Genomic DNA, 16,757 nt, shown 5'->3' on the forward strand with positions numbered 1-16,757 from the left:
ATGTTTTTAAAATCATTTTAACTACAGGAGAAAAATTAAGTGAGCTGTTACCTGAGGTTGGTTATGAGGTATAATTGAGAATACTCAAAGAAGGTTTGTACAAAAATATTAGTGTATGGACCAAGTTTTAAGGGACAAATAAGAACCTACTAGGAGGAAAACAAGGGAAGAGTATCCTATATCGATAAGGATACAATGTTAAGAAACATATCTGGCAAACTGAAGAATATTCCACACGTTTGGAACAGTCTGCAAGAGGAAAAGTAATGGCCAGCAAGAGCTAGTTAATAAAGAGCTTTGAAGGTCATAGTAGGGAATTTGGACTTTATTTTGGAAATGTTCCAGAAAGCAGAAAGTATTTATCAGGTTAATGATACTGTAAAATTTGCTTCTTAAAGAAGTAATTCTAGTGATCATTTGGAAAGATAAAAGAGACTTGGAACAAATAGTGGAGCTTGGAAGAAAAATGCTGCATTGAACAAAGTTAAGAATGATAACAAGGTGCTGAGTTTCTTTACAAATATAATTTAATGCCCTGAGGCAGGTAGTTATCTTTTAACATTAAGTTAGAAACATTGAATTAAATCTTTATAAAAAGAAAATATGACACTTAAGGCTCATGGAACATATTGGAACAGGGGGAGGAGAGAATACTAATACATTCCTCAATTCTCACCAGTGAAGCGTCCTCATATAACAGAGTTCGATGCACACAGAAGGCTACAACTGGCTGAGTTTTAGAGACTAAGAGACTGCAAAGTGTGTGTCCCTGGATAGGACTCCCATATTAATCCTCACCCACCCACAGCTCGGGGACCATTGCAGAAAAGGGGAGCAGAAAGATTATAAGAGCCAGGGTTGGTGCATGAACATAAGGAAACAGTGGCTTTCAGGCCTTTGGGAACTTGTTCATATGAACTTGCAACAATGGTGACAGCATGCGCAAGACCCATGCAGACTCAATCAGACAAAAACCCAGCATAGAACTAGGGAAATGGGCAGCAGGTCCCTAGGTGATTATATTGGCAACTTATTACTGTGGGGTGAGGGAGAGTAGATCCTCTTTAAGAGAGTGACTCTAGATACTGCAACTAGACCCCAGTGAATTACCTTGCACCAAAGGACATTTGGGTACAAATGCTTGACTGAATAGGACTTAACGTACGTGGTAGAATGCATGAAATCTGGTGAAGGGTGCTGTGGGGGGGGGCGTCATGGATGGTGGAGGGAGTCTAAATTCGATTAAGAACTATTATATGAAATACACAAAAACTCAATAAAGATATTTTTTAAATTATTATTTTAAAAGTCAAAAAATAAAAAAATTGAAATAACTGAAACCATTGTTGTATATACTATTCTAAGAAGTTTTATATTCTGTCAGTTTTTTTAGAGGAAACAATTAGAAATTCATTTTTTATGGAAGGGCTATGATGCAATATTTTCTGTCTTTTATTTACACATAAGAATTATCATGACTCTTTTAAAAGGCCTTTAATATTTGTTGTCCCTCTTCTTACTCTCTCTTCTGCTCTACCCTCCCATACCCCCCTTAAACCCATCTAATCTATTATTCCTGTAACAACATCTACATTGCTGCATTCTAACTCAGTTCCTGTGAACCATCCCCCATGGCATCTTATTAGTTTCCTAATCTCTAAGGATTTTCCACTTGAAACACATATATCTAAAGATAGAAAGCTAGCATCCACATTATCAGGTCATTAATAACTTGTGACATTTGTCTTTGTGGATCTGAGTTAGCTCTCTCAGGATGATTATTTCCAGTTCCATCCATTTACCTGCAGATTTCATAAATTCATTTTTCTTAACAGTTTCCTAATACTCCATTGTGTAAATATATCATACTTTTATTATCCATTCATCAGTTGATGGACATCTAGGTTGTTTCCATTTCCTGGCTATTGTGAATAGGGTAGCAGTGAACATGGTAGAACAGGTATCTCTGTAGCAGGATACCATATCCTTTAGGTATATGTCCAAAAGTAGAATGACTGGATTCTGTGAGAGATCAATGTTTAGCTTTTGAGGAACTGCCACACTGATTTCCATAGTGGTTTGCACCATTTTGCACTCCCAGAAGTAAATAAGTGTGCTTCTTTCCCCACAACCTTACCAGCATTTGTCATAATTTGGTTTTTGGATCTTAGCTATTCTAACTGGGGTAAGGTGAAATCTTTGACCCTGAAGGTGCTATGCATGCTACTGACAGAGAAAGGCAATCATCAACCTTACCCAGTTGTGAACTCTGTGAACTACAATAACAACTAGCTTGGCAAAATATGCTCAGTGGTACAATAGTGGTACAAATAGTATGGGAATAATGAACCACCTCTAATTGAATTTAAGGACTGCTTGAGAATAGGGAGTCCATATCTGACACTGTTATCAGGGCAAGAATCTGTAGCTAGACAAACCAAAGACCATAGGGGAGAGCCTACTACTATCATTCTTCTAAATAGACATAATATTAAACTAACTCACAATGACATTGTTATACTCATAGATTAATGCATCTCTCAGTTCTCACAAGAGAAGCTTCTTCTTATACCAGATGGCAATTAACACAGAGACCCACAAATGGTCAACATGTAGAAAATAAGAAGCTGTGACGTGCTAAGCCCTAAATGGAACACCTATACCACGCCTTCTGTAAGCCTCAGGGATCATTGTGGAAGAGGGGGCAGAAAGATTTTAAGAGCCAGAGGTGGTAGATGAATTCAAGGAAGCTGTGTTTTCTAGGCATCACAGGGTAGTTGCACATATGAATGCATAGTGCTTATGACAGCATGCACAAGACTTATCCAAATCCAAGCTAGACAGGCCCAGCGTGGATGGGGGAAGTGGGTAGAAAGCCCCAGCCCTAGCTTATTATCTCATGAAAACTGATGGATGTTGGGAGAGGGAGAGTCAGTTTTCATTATTGGTATGGTGCCTAGTAATTTGACTAGATTCCAGAGCATGGACCCATACCCAGGAGCACATGGGAAGCACAGAATGGAATGGATAGACCTGTAAAAAACAAAACTTAAAAATAAGTAAATATCAGGGTTGGAGAGATGGCTCAGTGGTTAAGTACACTGGCTGCTCCTATAGAGGACTTAGTTTCAATTCCCAGCAGACCTGGATTTAGTTCCCAGAACCCATGCTGAGTTGCTCACAACCCCTTGTAATTCTAGTTCCAGAAGGTCTGACACTCTCTTTTCACTTCCATGGGTACCTGCACACATGTGGTACTCATACATATACTCAAGCTCACACACATATACATAAAATAATAAATCTAAAAGAAAAGTAGCATTTGGCAAATAATAACAGTTAAACTGGAAAGTATGAAAGAATTCATTTATTCTAAAGAAACTTGATTAAATATATCATTTAGACTCTATTGGCAATTGGGGAATTATCAAAGAAAGCTTAATAAAAAGGGATTTGATTAAAAGTTGATGACTGTGGGGGCTGGAGAGATGGCTCAGCGGTTAAGAACACAGGTTGTTCTTGCAGAAGACCCAGGTTCGAATCCCAGCACCCACATGGCAGCTAACAACTGTCCATAACTCCAGTCCCAGGGGATCCAACAACCTCTTCTGCCCTTCACAGGCATTGCACAACATGGGTGCATTTACCTACATGCAGGCAATACACACATACACATAAAAAATAAAGTTAAGGACTATGAATAGTAATCTGTTGGATGTATTGGAAGAGGGAGATAAAAGAAAATAGGCCTATTGGGAAACTACCATTCCTTAGGTCTAAAGCTGTGATAGTTTTCCCAATGCTATTTTTTTTGTTTTGTTTTAAAAAGTATTTTATTTATTATTTCTGTTTTATATGTATGAGTATATTGCTTGTATATTTAAGTGTACCTGTGTCATACAATGCCTGAAGAGGTCAGAAGAGAGCGTCATATTCCCCTGGAACCCAAGTTACAAATGGTTGTTAGCCACCATGTGGTACTGAGAATCGAACCCTGTTCCTCTGCAAGAGCAGCCAGTGCTCTTGATCACTGAGCCATCTCTCCAGCCCTCCCAATGCTATTTGAATTATACTTGGTCTGTTGTTTGAGAATGGTCATTACATATTTTGGTGATCTACTCTACTTTTGCCCCTTAAGAAGTTCTAGCCAGAGCTGGGGCATGGTGACAAATGTCTTTAATACCAGCACTTAGGAGCCAGAGAGGTGAATCTCTCAGAAATCCAGGCCAGCCTGGTCTACATAGCAAGTGCCTAGCCACCTATGAGTATAGGGAGACCTGTCCCCTTTGTGTGTATGGTGGTGGTGGTGGGGTTCTTATCAGTTGGCCTACTTCCTCTTTACGAAAAAAAGAGAATACTTGTATGCTAACCAACCTTTTTCCTGATATTATACTTTTTTTTCCTTTGGCTAAAACGGCTGCAATCTCTACTTATAAAAGATGTATTCATTTGTGGGTTGGAGCTATTTTAAGATTTAGGGGTGGCTGGTAAGGTATAAACTGTTAATTTCTTTGAAATTAGTTGAAAGTTATAAATCAGTATTAAAGCTAGAGTGATGAAGAAAACATTGTTATTGAAGGAAACTAAGACAACTGTATTTTAATGCCCAGTTGGAGCAGTCATACTGAGGGAAGAGTCCTGTAAGTGTCAGTGTCTGTCCTAAGCTTTAGGATGAATAGTTTACCTGCCAGATAGAGAATAGAAAAGTAGTGAAGGACAGATTTCAGGTTGAGAGAATAAACTAAAGAAGGGGACATGGCTGTGAAAATAGGGGCTCTATTAGGGAAATGCAAGCAATTTGGTGTTTCCATACTGTAAAATCTGGAGCTGAACACAGCATGAATGATCAGATTGTGGGAAACCTGGTGTACCATGTTGGGGAGCTTGAACTTTATGGGGTAGTACTTGTAAACTCTGTCATTGTAGAAAAGCTTATATATAATATTTAAGGGACAGATAAACAGAATTGTGTCCAGGTTAAAGTAGAGAGATATGCCTCCCACCCATACCCCCAGCAAACATAGCACCTCTCCTTTGAAAAACACTGCTAGAGCAAAGAAGAACTGCTTGAGGGCTTTATTCCTCAGAATGAAATGACCATATTTGTGTTTGGAACTGCTCTTTTAAATATTTAAAAGATAGATTTAAGGAGCAGGTACTGGGAAAGGAAACTGTTGTAGGAATTTGGATAAAAGAAAATAAGAAGTACTTGGCACAAGCTATGATAGAATAACTGATTGAAGACTAGTCCTCACTCTGTAAAGAACAAAACAACCCACCCCAATATACATATTTTTCAGGTACTGGACAGTAGGTAGCCTAACTCTCTCTGCTACTTACCATTTCCCAGTTGTTGCCCAGCAATCTGAAGTTCAAGCAGAGTGAACTTCAGAGCAATTTCTGATTTAGCAGGTCTGGAGCAGAGCTTGAAAATGTGAATTATAAGGAGGAGTGGTTCTCTGAGGAGGCAGAGAACCTCTGAAGAAACTCGAATTTACTGAACAAGATATCCAAAAGATATCTTGACTAAGAACTATACTGAGTATGTGCAGGAAAAGATTTTCCAAAGAACAACTAAGATTGAGAACACTATTGAGATGGTTATGCTGAAAATCATAGAGGACTGAACTTGGCAGTGAGAGACTTCTTCAAAATCTCCAGGAATTCACTCCAGGAATCCAGATGGGATATCTGAAAAATGCAGAAGTTGAGGTTTAATAAACATATATGTTTTCTGTTTCTTGGTATACTTAGTACTGATGGCCAAGATTTAAGAAATAAATACAGGACAGAGATATTGAGACTAGACAAGCACTCCTCAACTTTGCCTGCCAAGAACATCTAAGCATTGGCATGTTTTAAAGTTCCTCTGGATGGTCATAATTTTCAAGGAAGGTTGAGAACCTCTCTTATAGATGACACTTTGAGATGTTTAGCCATGGTAGGAAAGAGAGAAAACTGTACCTTAAGGCAGTGGCTCAACTGTAGTGAGCATCCAAATCTTATTAAAATAGAGTGGTGAGCTCTACCCCTACAATTTCTGATTTAGCAGCTCTGGAGCAGATCTTGAAAATGTGAATTACAAAATCTGTTGAACTCAAGTGAATAGAAGTTAATTTCCATATAATTCTAAGCAAGATGAAAGATTATTTTACAGAAAGCATATGTATGTGAACATAAATATTACATATACCTTGCTCCATAGATGTCATGGACAGTTTGGAGTTAACAGAGGACTTAGAAACCAGAAGTTTCCTTTTATTTTGCTGTGAACATACCACATCTTAGAAACTATGGAAGCCACTTAGGATTTTCTTCTTTTCTCTGATAAAATAGAAGGAAATTAAAGTACTCGATTCTTTTTTATTAAAGCAAAAAAGGAAGGCCAAAGAAGTGTTTAAAAAGTATTTTCATGTCATAGAAACTGAAATGATATGCAAATTTTTATGAACAATTCATTGTTAACAAAAGTGTGAAGTGGTAAAGTAAATTAGGACAATCAGAATGGAGAAAACTGATAGTATAGAACTGCCTCTTTTTCACTGAATACTAAGATTCATGATCTTTAATTTGGTTCGTTTGAAAGTAATAAAATTACCAATTTTAAAGGAATAAATCCATGTCTTCCAAAATATTTTATCTAAGAAGCAATCTAGTGTTATAACAATAAAATATTCTTAGGAAATTTAAATTTAGAATAAAAGTTCGCACGTTCAGAGTAATATTTTGAATAAAATAAGGGACTCTAGATAGGCTGACTAGACCTCAGTGGATGGACTTGCAGTGGGGAACAGCTGGGGACACTGACTTGACACACTGGGCCTTAACATAGATGACAGAGTATATGGGTTCCAGTGGGGGCGGGGAGATGGGAGGGTGCCAGTGGGGACAGAAGTAGAAAAATGATTAAGATTGTTTGAGATGTTCTGTATGAAATACACAAAAATTCAGTATAAATAAATTTTTAAAAAATGTTTGATCGTATTTTAACTTTAAGCATTAGAAATGCAAAGTCTACATAAATTTTTACAAATAAATTTTATACCTAAATAAGATTTATTTATTTTCTTTTAAAAATATTTTATTTATTTATTATTATTTTAAATTTTATGTGTATGAGTATATTGTCTGCATGTAAGTGCACCTGTGTCATGCAGTGCCCACAAGAGGTCAGAAGAGGGAGTTGGATCCCTGGAACTGGAGTGTGGGATTTTTTTTGGCTACCATGTGGGTGATGGGAACCAAACCTAGGTCTTCTGAAAGAGTAGCTAGTGCTCTTAATCACTGAGCCATCTCTCCTGCCCCTTATTTCTTTTCTTAATTATGGTACAGACAAAGCATATGGTAAAGAAATCTTTCTCCTGTTTACATTGATATGGATGGCATTTATAAATTTCTAGAGGAGGATTATCCCTTCCTATAAGCAATTACCAACTTTTTTTTGGGTAGAGCTTAAGCCTTTGTTATGTCAGATAATAGACAAATTAAAGCTATCAAAAATAGCTGTATTTATTTGCTCAATGATCTAAATTACTTTTCCAGATTTATTCCCATTATTTCTACTTTAAAAGCAAGTAAAAATTATATTTTTGCATTTGTTAAGAGTGATTTAACCTGGGGATGGAGAGATGGCTCAGCAGTTAAGAGCACTGACTGGTCTTGCAGAAGACCCGGGTTTGATTCCCAGCACCCACGTGACAGCTACAAACCGTCCTTAACTCCAGTTCCAGGGAATCCGAAGCCATCATCTGACCATGGCATTGCGTTCACATAGGTGCACTCACATACATGCAGGCAATACACTCATACACATACAATACAATAAAATAAAAAAAATAGAAAAAGAGTGACTTAACCTTTCAGCACTACTATTTAAATGATTTAGTTAGAGATAGTATAATTTACATTCTGAAGGGATGGATGACTTGGATTACTGTTCATGAAGTTTTAAAGAAGTGCTCTTTTAAGAAGAGCCTTGTCTTTATTGATGCTGTTAAATTTCAGTATACTTCTAGAATTTTATCTTTCTTAATTTGGTCCTTCAATTTTTTAATGTCTGAAGTGTAACCATGGTCATAATGAGGAGATGGAAGAATATTTGGTCCTATTAAAAAAGTGTGGAAACTTTCAGTACTCGTGAAGGACTTAGATAATTGTTCTTCAGATGCTCAGTAACAGAGAGAAAGCTATTGTGTCCTTGACCCCAGTTACAGGAGTTGGATTACTGAGCAATGCAGAAGAAATACACACTTAAGCCTGAACCTGTTGCCACTTTGCTGGAACATTTGATGTGATGCATGTTGTAGTCATTTAGAAATACAAATCATTCCTTGTGTACAAAAAAGGATAATTATAATACCCCTTTCATAGTGTCGCTTATCATTTCATTAGACTTCCTTAGTAAGAATTAAATGTTAGTCATTATTAACTGAGATTTATTTTAAAAAATTCAGGAGGCATAAGAAATTAGTAGATATGATGAATTACCCATACACTTTACCAAACTAATACAATTTGTGGGAAAAGTTATAATAAAATATCATTTGTAAAAGGTCTTTCTTTACCTGTTGCTCCCAAATTTAGCATTGCAGTAGTGCATAGTTTTGTCTTCTAGACTTTTACTTATCTATGATCTGATATTCAGAAATATTAAATGGAAATGCCAGAAATAAACAATTCTTGTTTTAAATAGTTGTGTTCTGCACCACAGTATTTGAAGTAGCATTATCCTGCTTCCTCCTGATTTGAATGTGTATCATGCTTTTGTCCAGAGTACCCACACTGTATATGCTATTCACCTCTAGCTACTTAGTAGCTTTCTTAGTTACCAGATTGATTCTCAAGATATGACTGTGGTTGTCTTTTAGTATTTTTTATTTTACTTAATAAAAACACAGTACAAAAGTAGATACTGGCAGTTTCCTGTGCCAAAGAGAAGCTGTAAAGTACTTCCATTAAGTGAAAAGATGAACTGTATTGAACTGTAGAGAATGGTGAAGTAATAGAAGAGAGAAAAGATTCATAACATTATATGTTATAGTTGTTCTATTTTATTAGTTTTGTTGCTAATCTCTTACTATACCTAACTTACAACTTAAATTTTATCATAGATATATATAGGGGAAAACATAGTATATGTAGGATTTGCTACCATCTGTGGTTTCAGACATCAATTGATTCATTAGGGCCTTGGACCATAGCTCTCATAGATAAGAGGAAGCTACTATGACTGTCCACATCCCCTCTAAAAAAGGAACTTAGTGTTGTCCCATTACTCTACAATGATGACCTACTGAGTAGGGTTTTTCTTTTTAACCATTTATAGTTCTTATTCCTATATGCAAATAACCATTTGATATATTCCTGAAACTCTACCAAAAAATATTTTTACTATTAAAAAAACAACAGTCTTTTAGGAGAAAATATACCATCTTATATATCTATGCAAGTATCTATATGTTTTGACTGAAAATGTTTTACTAGACATATATAAGTATTTGATTCTAATATTGAATAAAAGTTGGGTGATTTACCTAAAATATTTATCTAACAAAGCAACCCCATCTTAAGAGAATTTTGCAACTCTTTCTAGTCAGCTTTTCCTTTTTGAATATTGGCTAAAATTAAAGCTTATAAACAAGTTTCTGATACAGAGGAGGCTTTTATTTGTGTAGGTGTTTTATTTTGATTTCTGAGCTTCCAGAACAGGTTCACACCTGGAGATGATTTGTACATACTCCTTATAAGCTAATTTACATTCTCACCCTTCCTGATCTTTCAGTTTTCTTTTTAAAGAACAGCTTCCTGGAAGGAAAAAAAAAAAAAAAAAAAAAAAGGTTGGTAATACCTTAACATCTTTTATGCTTTACTTCTACACTTTTCCTTTAATCTGTTCATTCCACACTACTGTCTTCATTGACTAAAAACATTATTCAGTCAGAAAGTATTTAAGACAAGTTCACCATTTTGTTTCATCTCTTTTTCTCTTGGCTAACTAGATACCTGTAGAAGGAGGACAGGAGCAACCTACAGATTCAACCAAAGGAAGATGCCTGAGGAGAACTGTCAGTGTCCCTTCAGAGGGTCAGTTTCCTGAGTACCCACCAGAGGGCACCGCTAAACTAGGTAAGCTAATAAAAGGAAATAAATTACTAGATTTTATTGAATAATTTATAGAATTTGTTACTGTTACAGTAAAACAAAACATTGTGTGTTTCCTGTTAAGCCAGTGCATTGCAGTCAATAGCATGCTGATCCAAAGTCAAAGGTCATCAGAGTTCTGTACATTATAACCAAGTGACAGCAGTTATTTTATAGTGATAAGACTGCTGCTTAGTCTAGGCAAGTTGGATGGCATGCCTTGTTGTTTATTGCTCAGCTCTGGATTGTTAGAGCATTGCTAATATTCTTTCAGCACAGAGACTCAGGGAAGTTGCTGAGAGAAGTTAGTATTGAGTGGTTTAGACAGTCCTTTTCGTAAGTGTTACTGTTATTTTGGATGTCAGATTAGGGTGATTTAACTAAGATAATTTTGTGTGTTCGACATAAATTATATTTAGAACCATGGGTTGAGTAGATGACAGCAGGAAGAAATGTTAACCTCCTATATTTCAGATTGGGAATATAACAGTGTTAGAATACATGTTTAGAGTGCACAAGGCTATGAGTTTAATCTCTAGTATCTGCCAAAACAAAAATCCCCTAAAGAAAAAAAACATTCATTTCAGTTGTTAAACCTAAAGGAAATGTCCAATATCAAAGCAGCTAACTCTGTGACCCCTTTTTTCCTCTAGATATTTAAATAATTAAAATGGCTGATGATTTTAAAGAATATAGTATTTTAAATAATGGAGAAATTTGAAATATAGAAGCTGCCTTGAGGCTTTGCAATGTATTATGTATTTAATGAACCACAAGTGTTTTACATAGGGATACTTGGTAGGTAGATAAAATAAATTGTCTCTGTGGTGGTCAAGCTATAATTAAACGATTTTCATTGTGTTTTCTAAAATAAGGTTTTTGTTTGGAGTTTTTCTGTTTTTGCCTTTTTCTTTGTTTTCTAAATGTAGCTCAGAGTTTGTTTTCTGAATGTGTCTTCATTTCTCTTATTATCCTGAAAATTTGTTGCTTTTAAAAAATTTAGTTCTCTGGGGTGTAGTTCATACCTTTAATCTCAGCATTCTGAATGCAGAGATAGGCAGATCTCTGTGAGTCTTAAGCCATCCTGTCTACAAAGCAAGTTCCAGGGCAGGTAATGCTACATCGTGAGACCCTGTCTCAAAAACAACAACAACAACAACAATAACAACAACAAAAAATAGGCTAGGAAATATATTCTCCAAGTGTTATTATTTGGAGAAGTCATATTCCTTTAATCTTATTTCCATTGGGCCTCTTTGGCATGTGTTGAAACAAGTTTAGGTGTAGGCCTAAATAATATTGAAAACTTACTGGGGTATAACCATTGTATAGCTCATTTATATTTCACATGCACTGATATTTCACATACATTAAATTTGTACTTGCCTTTCAATTCCCTTGTTTTTATTATTTCTGTTATACTGATAAGTGTTTGTTCTGAAGATACATAATCATAGTCTAAAGAATTACCACAGGGTTATAGAAGAGAGAAGTAAGAACAATGTGGTAAATTGTTATACATCTATGGTGTTTCAGCTCCTGTTCCCTAAGATGGGGAGTGTCAAAGGTGTCTGTATTGAGCCATTCCTCTCACTTTTGTTCTGGACAGGTCTGGCAGTTGTCCTGACTCGTGGCAGCTTGTGCTCATTTTCAGCGTTGTCCTAAATTAACAGTGGAAGCTACTCTTATCACTAGGAGAGGGGTATAAAGACTGCTTCCAGAGATATTCTTTTCTTTCTTGCCTGTCTGATCTTGAATTATTTAATAAGCATGTTCTGTTTTTATCCTTTGTGATTTTTCTTTAGGCAAAATTTCCTTCTGTTGAATGCTTCAGTGAGTAATTGTTGTATGTGTAACATTGGGTGCCAGTCCCTAAGAATGGAGAGTACAGGGTTTATCCTTTTAGTAGATTTTTTTTATGTGCTTATTAGCAAGATAGGATGAATACATGTGTAGAAACAAAAATATGTGTATAAAATTAATTTCATTTCTACTGGCATTTCTATATACCCACAAATAGAATAGAGGTTTTCTAAAAGTATATCCTTAATATAATATCACAAGGCAATAAATATCCATGGCGGGCGGGGGGTCACCCAATGAGGTGTGTGAGATTTCTACATAGAAAATTGTAAAACGGATTTAAATAAATAAAAAACTAGGGTTCAAGATGTGGCTGAGCCTGTTTGGCATGCATGAAGTCCTAGATTCAATCCCTACCACCTCAAAAAGAAAAGACAAGACTATGCCCTTATCATTATCATATATTAGAAGAAATATTATCTTTCAGTTCTCAAGGTTAAGATCACAACATGGTCCCTCCTCCAAATTATTATGTGAATTCTAAGTTTCATCTAGAAATGGCATAACCAAGAATAGTGAAGGCAGAAGAAGAGGGGGACAGAGTATAGGGCTTGACTTCTTGATTAGAACCATGTATATAATCTGTTCCAGATATGTTGTAGGTCTAATAGAGAGAAGTAGCACAACAAAGCTTCCAGAATATTTTCCTGATCTTGAATAGAGGAAAATTTCTTTACCAATAACACTAATCATAAGGAAAATAATTGATAAATTCAACCATATAAAGATTAAGAATTCTTATCAAAATACCATTAAGAAAGTAAAAAAGGGCATTGGAAAGATGGCTCAGAAGTTAAGAGCACTGGCTGCTCTTGGGGAGGACCCAGGTTCAATTCCCAGCATTCACATGGCAGCTAACAATTGTCCGTAACTCCAGTTCCAGGGGAATCCATTGCCCTCTTCTGGCCTCGTGGGCACTGCATGGCATGGGTGCTCATACATATATGCAGGCAATACATTCATACACATAAAATAAAAATAAGAAAAATATTTTAAAAAAGAAAGTGAAAAGGCAAACTAAACTGTAGGGTAGGACAGCATACTTGTTAACACCTATAACAAAAAGCTGTTTTGGCCAGTAATACAAAGGCTTCCTAATAAATAAGCAAGAGGCTTGACAAGGAATTTCAGTGAAGAAAATAGTATATTCCATCTCATTCCATTTATCTAAAGTCCCATATAGGCAAAACTAATCTGTGGTGTTAGATGTCGGGCTTGTAGTTAGTTTCAGGGAAAAGGTAGAAATGATAGCAAGAGGTCAGAAATATGACGGGGGTTTCTGAAGTGCTTTATTGTTCTTTTTGTTGCCTTAGGTAGTGGTTACAACACAGGTGGTGTGTGGGATCATTCATTAAGCTCAACATTAGTCATTTGAGCACTTTTCTGTATGTGTGTTATAAAGGGTGGGGAATCCAAACTAGATCATGTTATCAAATAAATGACTACACTGAGTAGTATAATGGTCATAGTGAGGATGATTAAGAACCGCCACAACTTTGTTATACGCTGCTGAGAGAATACAAAGATAAGGGCTAAAAACAAAAAGGTCATTGGATTTGTGATACTTAGTGAATTTAGACTAAGACAGCAGTTTCAATGGTATAATAGTAGACACTATTCTGAAATGGCTTGAAAAGACAGTATATTAAGAGAGAAAATTAAACATCAAACGGAGACAACTTGTTTTAAATGTTCGCCTGTCAAAAGGATGACAGGCCAATAGATACTCCATAAATAATGAGTGACTGACTAAGTAAAGAAAAATAAGAATGAAAATGAGGAAAATATAGGACAGTGCCTGCCTTAGTTATATAGTGACAATATTGGTGTAATAATATTAATTACTACCCTATTGTATTGCTCTTAAAGTTTAAAGCAGTTCATTAACCGAGCTCTGCCTTTCTTCTGGTTCTCAATCTGATATAATACTTCAGAGCCACCATAAAGCACTCATTAGAATATACTTCTTTTGAAAAAGGTGCTCTTTCAAATTATATCCTATATGCGTTTTGTTAAGTGGTAGTTACAATGTAAAGAGCAACCAGAGTTGGAGGGGAAGTGGATCTTTTAAAGGATATAAGTTTCAAACAGGTATTTTCTGCATTATCCCTCAAAGGCAGTTTTTCATTCTCTTTGTTTTTCCCATAAAGATATTCTAAGCAGTTTCTCCCATCAACCACCAAATGAAATTAACAGCATAAATAAGGTGAGGGAGGGAGAGTTTGCATTTATTTTGTCACCTGTTTGGAGCATTGTTTATTTTTTATATGGTTTCAATAGAAGTAATGGATAGTTATGTGCTAGATGCTATTCTAGGTTCTTGAGCTTAGCGTTGAAAAATATAGACAAGGGGCTGTGGAGAGATGGCTCAGCGGTTAAGAGCACTGACTGTTCTTGCAGAGGACCCAAGTTCAATTCCAAGCACCCACATGGCAGCTTTGAACTGTCCTTAACTCCAGTTCCAGGGGAATCTGAAGCCCTCTTCTGACCTCCACGGCATTGCACGACACGGATGGACTCACATACATGCAGGCAATACTCATACACATAAAATAAAAATAATAAATAAAAAAAGAATATATAGGCAAAAGTCTCTCCTTTTGTGAGCTTGCATTCTAATGTGGAGTCATATACAATAAGCACTAGTAGAAAATATTTTTATATCGTCTGATGTTGGCAGATATGAAGCAGAAAACAAAGTTGGGAGCAGAACTAGGAAACCAAAGTGTCAGGAGTAATCATTTTAGCTAAAGTGGTCAAGAAAGACCTTGTTGATATTTGAGTAGTGATCTGATGTAAGTATAAGTGTAGCACTTTGGAAACTTAGTAGTGGGGGTATCCACTTGGGGGAGCAGCTGATTTAAAGTGACACAATGTTTACAGGGCTAGATGAACAGCAGAGAAGCCCATGAAACTGGAGGGGAATGAACAGAGGAGAGGCATAGGAGATGGATAGAGCTCTTGGGCAGCTAGGTCATGAAGGGCATGTTGGTCATCATGGCAGCTTTTGTTAACAGTAAAGATACAAGAATGGGAAGTCAGAGACCAATTAGAATGCTGGTACAGTGATCTACACAGGAATGATAGCAATGAGTAAGAACGTTTCCCTGGTAGAGTTATCACACACTTACATTCCAGTTTCCAAATTATTGGACACTAAAATGAACTTGGATTTTCTATCATCAAATTATTTTCTATTGAAAATGTGGTGTTTTCTGAAGCACTCACTTTCAGATTTAGAAAATCAAGAAAAACTACTCTTTCCTTAAGAACAATATCCAGATTTTAATTTATTCATCAGATGTCTAGATTAAAACCATTTAAAGCATGAGGAGATAAGTTTTCAAAATGAAATGACTTCAGATAGTAGCATTCTTTGTCTACAAACAGTACTGGGAAGCATATTAATTATTTGAACATAAGAACTAGAATTAGTAAATATTCATTTTTTGTGTCACTGTAACCCATGAAGTCAATGTTTTTTAAAAAGGCATTTACAGCCGGGTGTGGTGGTGCACGCGGATGTGGCGTGGGAGGCAGAGGCAGGCGGATCTCTGTGAGTTCAAGGCCAGCCTGATCTACATAGTGAGTTTCAGGACAACTGGGGCTACAGGGAGACCCTGTCTCAAAAAGACCAAAAAAAAAATGTATTTTCATATATCTTGCAAGAATTCTAAATATGGGGACAGGTGGAAGCTTAGCAATGGACATTTTTATGAACTGTACATTTCTTACTGCTTCCTTACAGTCTTATTAGTGTTTGTCATAGGTTACATTGTGCATAACCAACACAAAATTTCTGTTGTATGCAATTATTCCCTAAAATATATCAATTATGATGGAAGACTAACATCTTTAAAGGAAACATTATAACATAACTCACTTTATTACCTTCCTATTCTAATCATGTTTGCCAATTTGAAAGAAGAGAACTTCCAAATTTGCTCTTTTGTCTTCCCTATCCCGTTACAAATAGTTCATTTCTGTGAAGGTGACTAAGGGGCACCTTTCATTTAATTGTCATGTAGTTTGTAATTATTTCATAGTTTTCCAGCAGATGGCAGTAAAGTGTCTTAAATAAAGGATTCTCTAATTCTCTTCAAGTTATTTTTTACACTGGCTATTATTAGGGTTGATAGTGCCAGTTTGTACATTTAAAATATGAGGATTGGCCCAATGAGATAGCTCAGCAGATAAAGGTGCTCGTTACCAAGACTGACAACCTAAGTGCGATCCCCAAGTCCCACAGAGTGGAAGAAAACCTTCTCCCAGCAAGTTGTCTTTGGACCTTAACGTGTCCAACATGGCAATAAAACAAATGTAATATAATTTTTTATATATATAAAAAAATGCCAAACTATGAGGTCTATTATCTTAAGATAATAGAGTCCTCTAAAATGTGATCTCCAGGACTGGAAAGATGGTTCATCGGTTAAGAGCATTGACTGCTCTTGCAGAGGACCCAGGTTCAGTTCCTAGCACCCGCATGGCAACTAGCAAATGTCTGTAACTCCAGTTCCAGGGGATCTGACCTCATCTTCTAACCTCTGTAAGCATTGCACTACATGGCTGCACTTACATCCACACAAGCAATACACTCAGACACATAAAATAAAAATAAATAAAATATTAAAAAATGAATTAAGCTTCTAATTGTATGTCTTCCTGACAAACCCCAATAAAGCTATAGTAAAGGAATTTTATTTTAAAGACCTTGTCCTTCAAGCATATGGAAAATAAGAAAGAAAAAAAAA

The 16,757-nt window shown here is 36.1% G+C and overlaps 1 protein-coding gene across 5 annotated transcripts in view; it reads left to right on the forward strand.

Moving 5' to 3' along the window:
• Rasal2 (RAS protein activator like 2) overlaps window positions 1–16,757 on the forward strand; it is a 384,331-nt gene that overhangs the window by 179,035 nt on the left and 188,539 nt on the right. For all 5 annotated transcript variants that reach the window (XM_017796364.2, XM_008826125.3, XM_017796365.2 and 2 more), the window contains exon 3: window positions 9,999–10,125. In XM_017796364.2, coding sequence (XP_017651853.1) covers window positions 9,999–10,125 — 127 coding nt within the window. The remainder of the gene's footprint in view (window positions 1–9,998; window positions 10,126–16,757) is intronic.

Source organism: Nannospalax galili, unplaced genomic scaffold (assembly GCF_000622305.1).
Source record: "Nannospalax galili isolate Female #2095 unplaced genomic scaffold, S.galili_v1.0 scaffold429, whole genome shotgun sequence".
NCBI lineage: Eukaryota > Metazoa > Chordata > Mammalia > Rodentia > Spalacidae > Nannospalax > Nannospalax galili.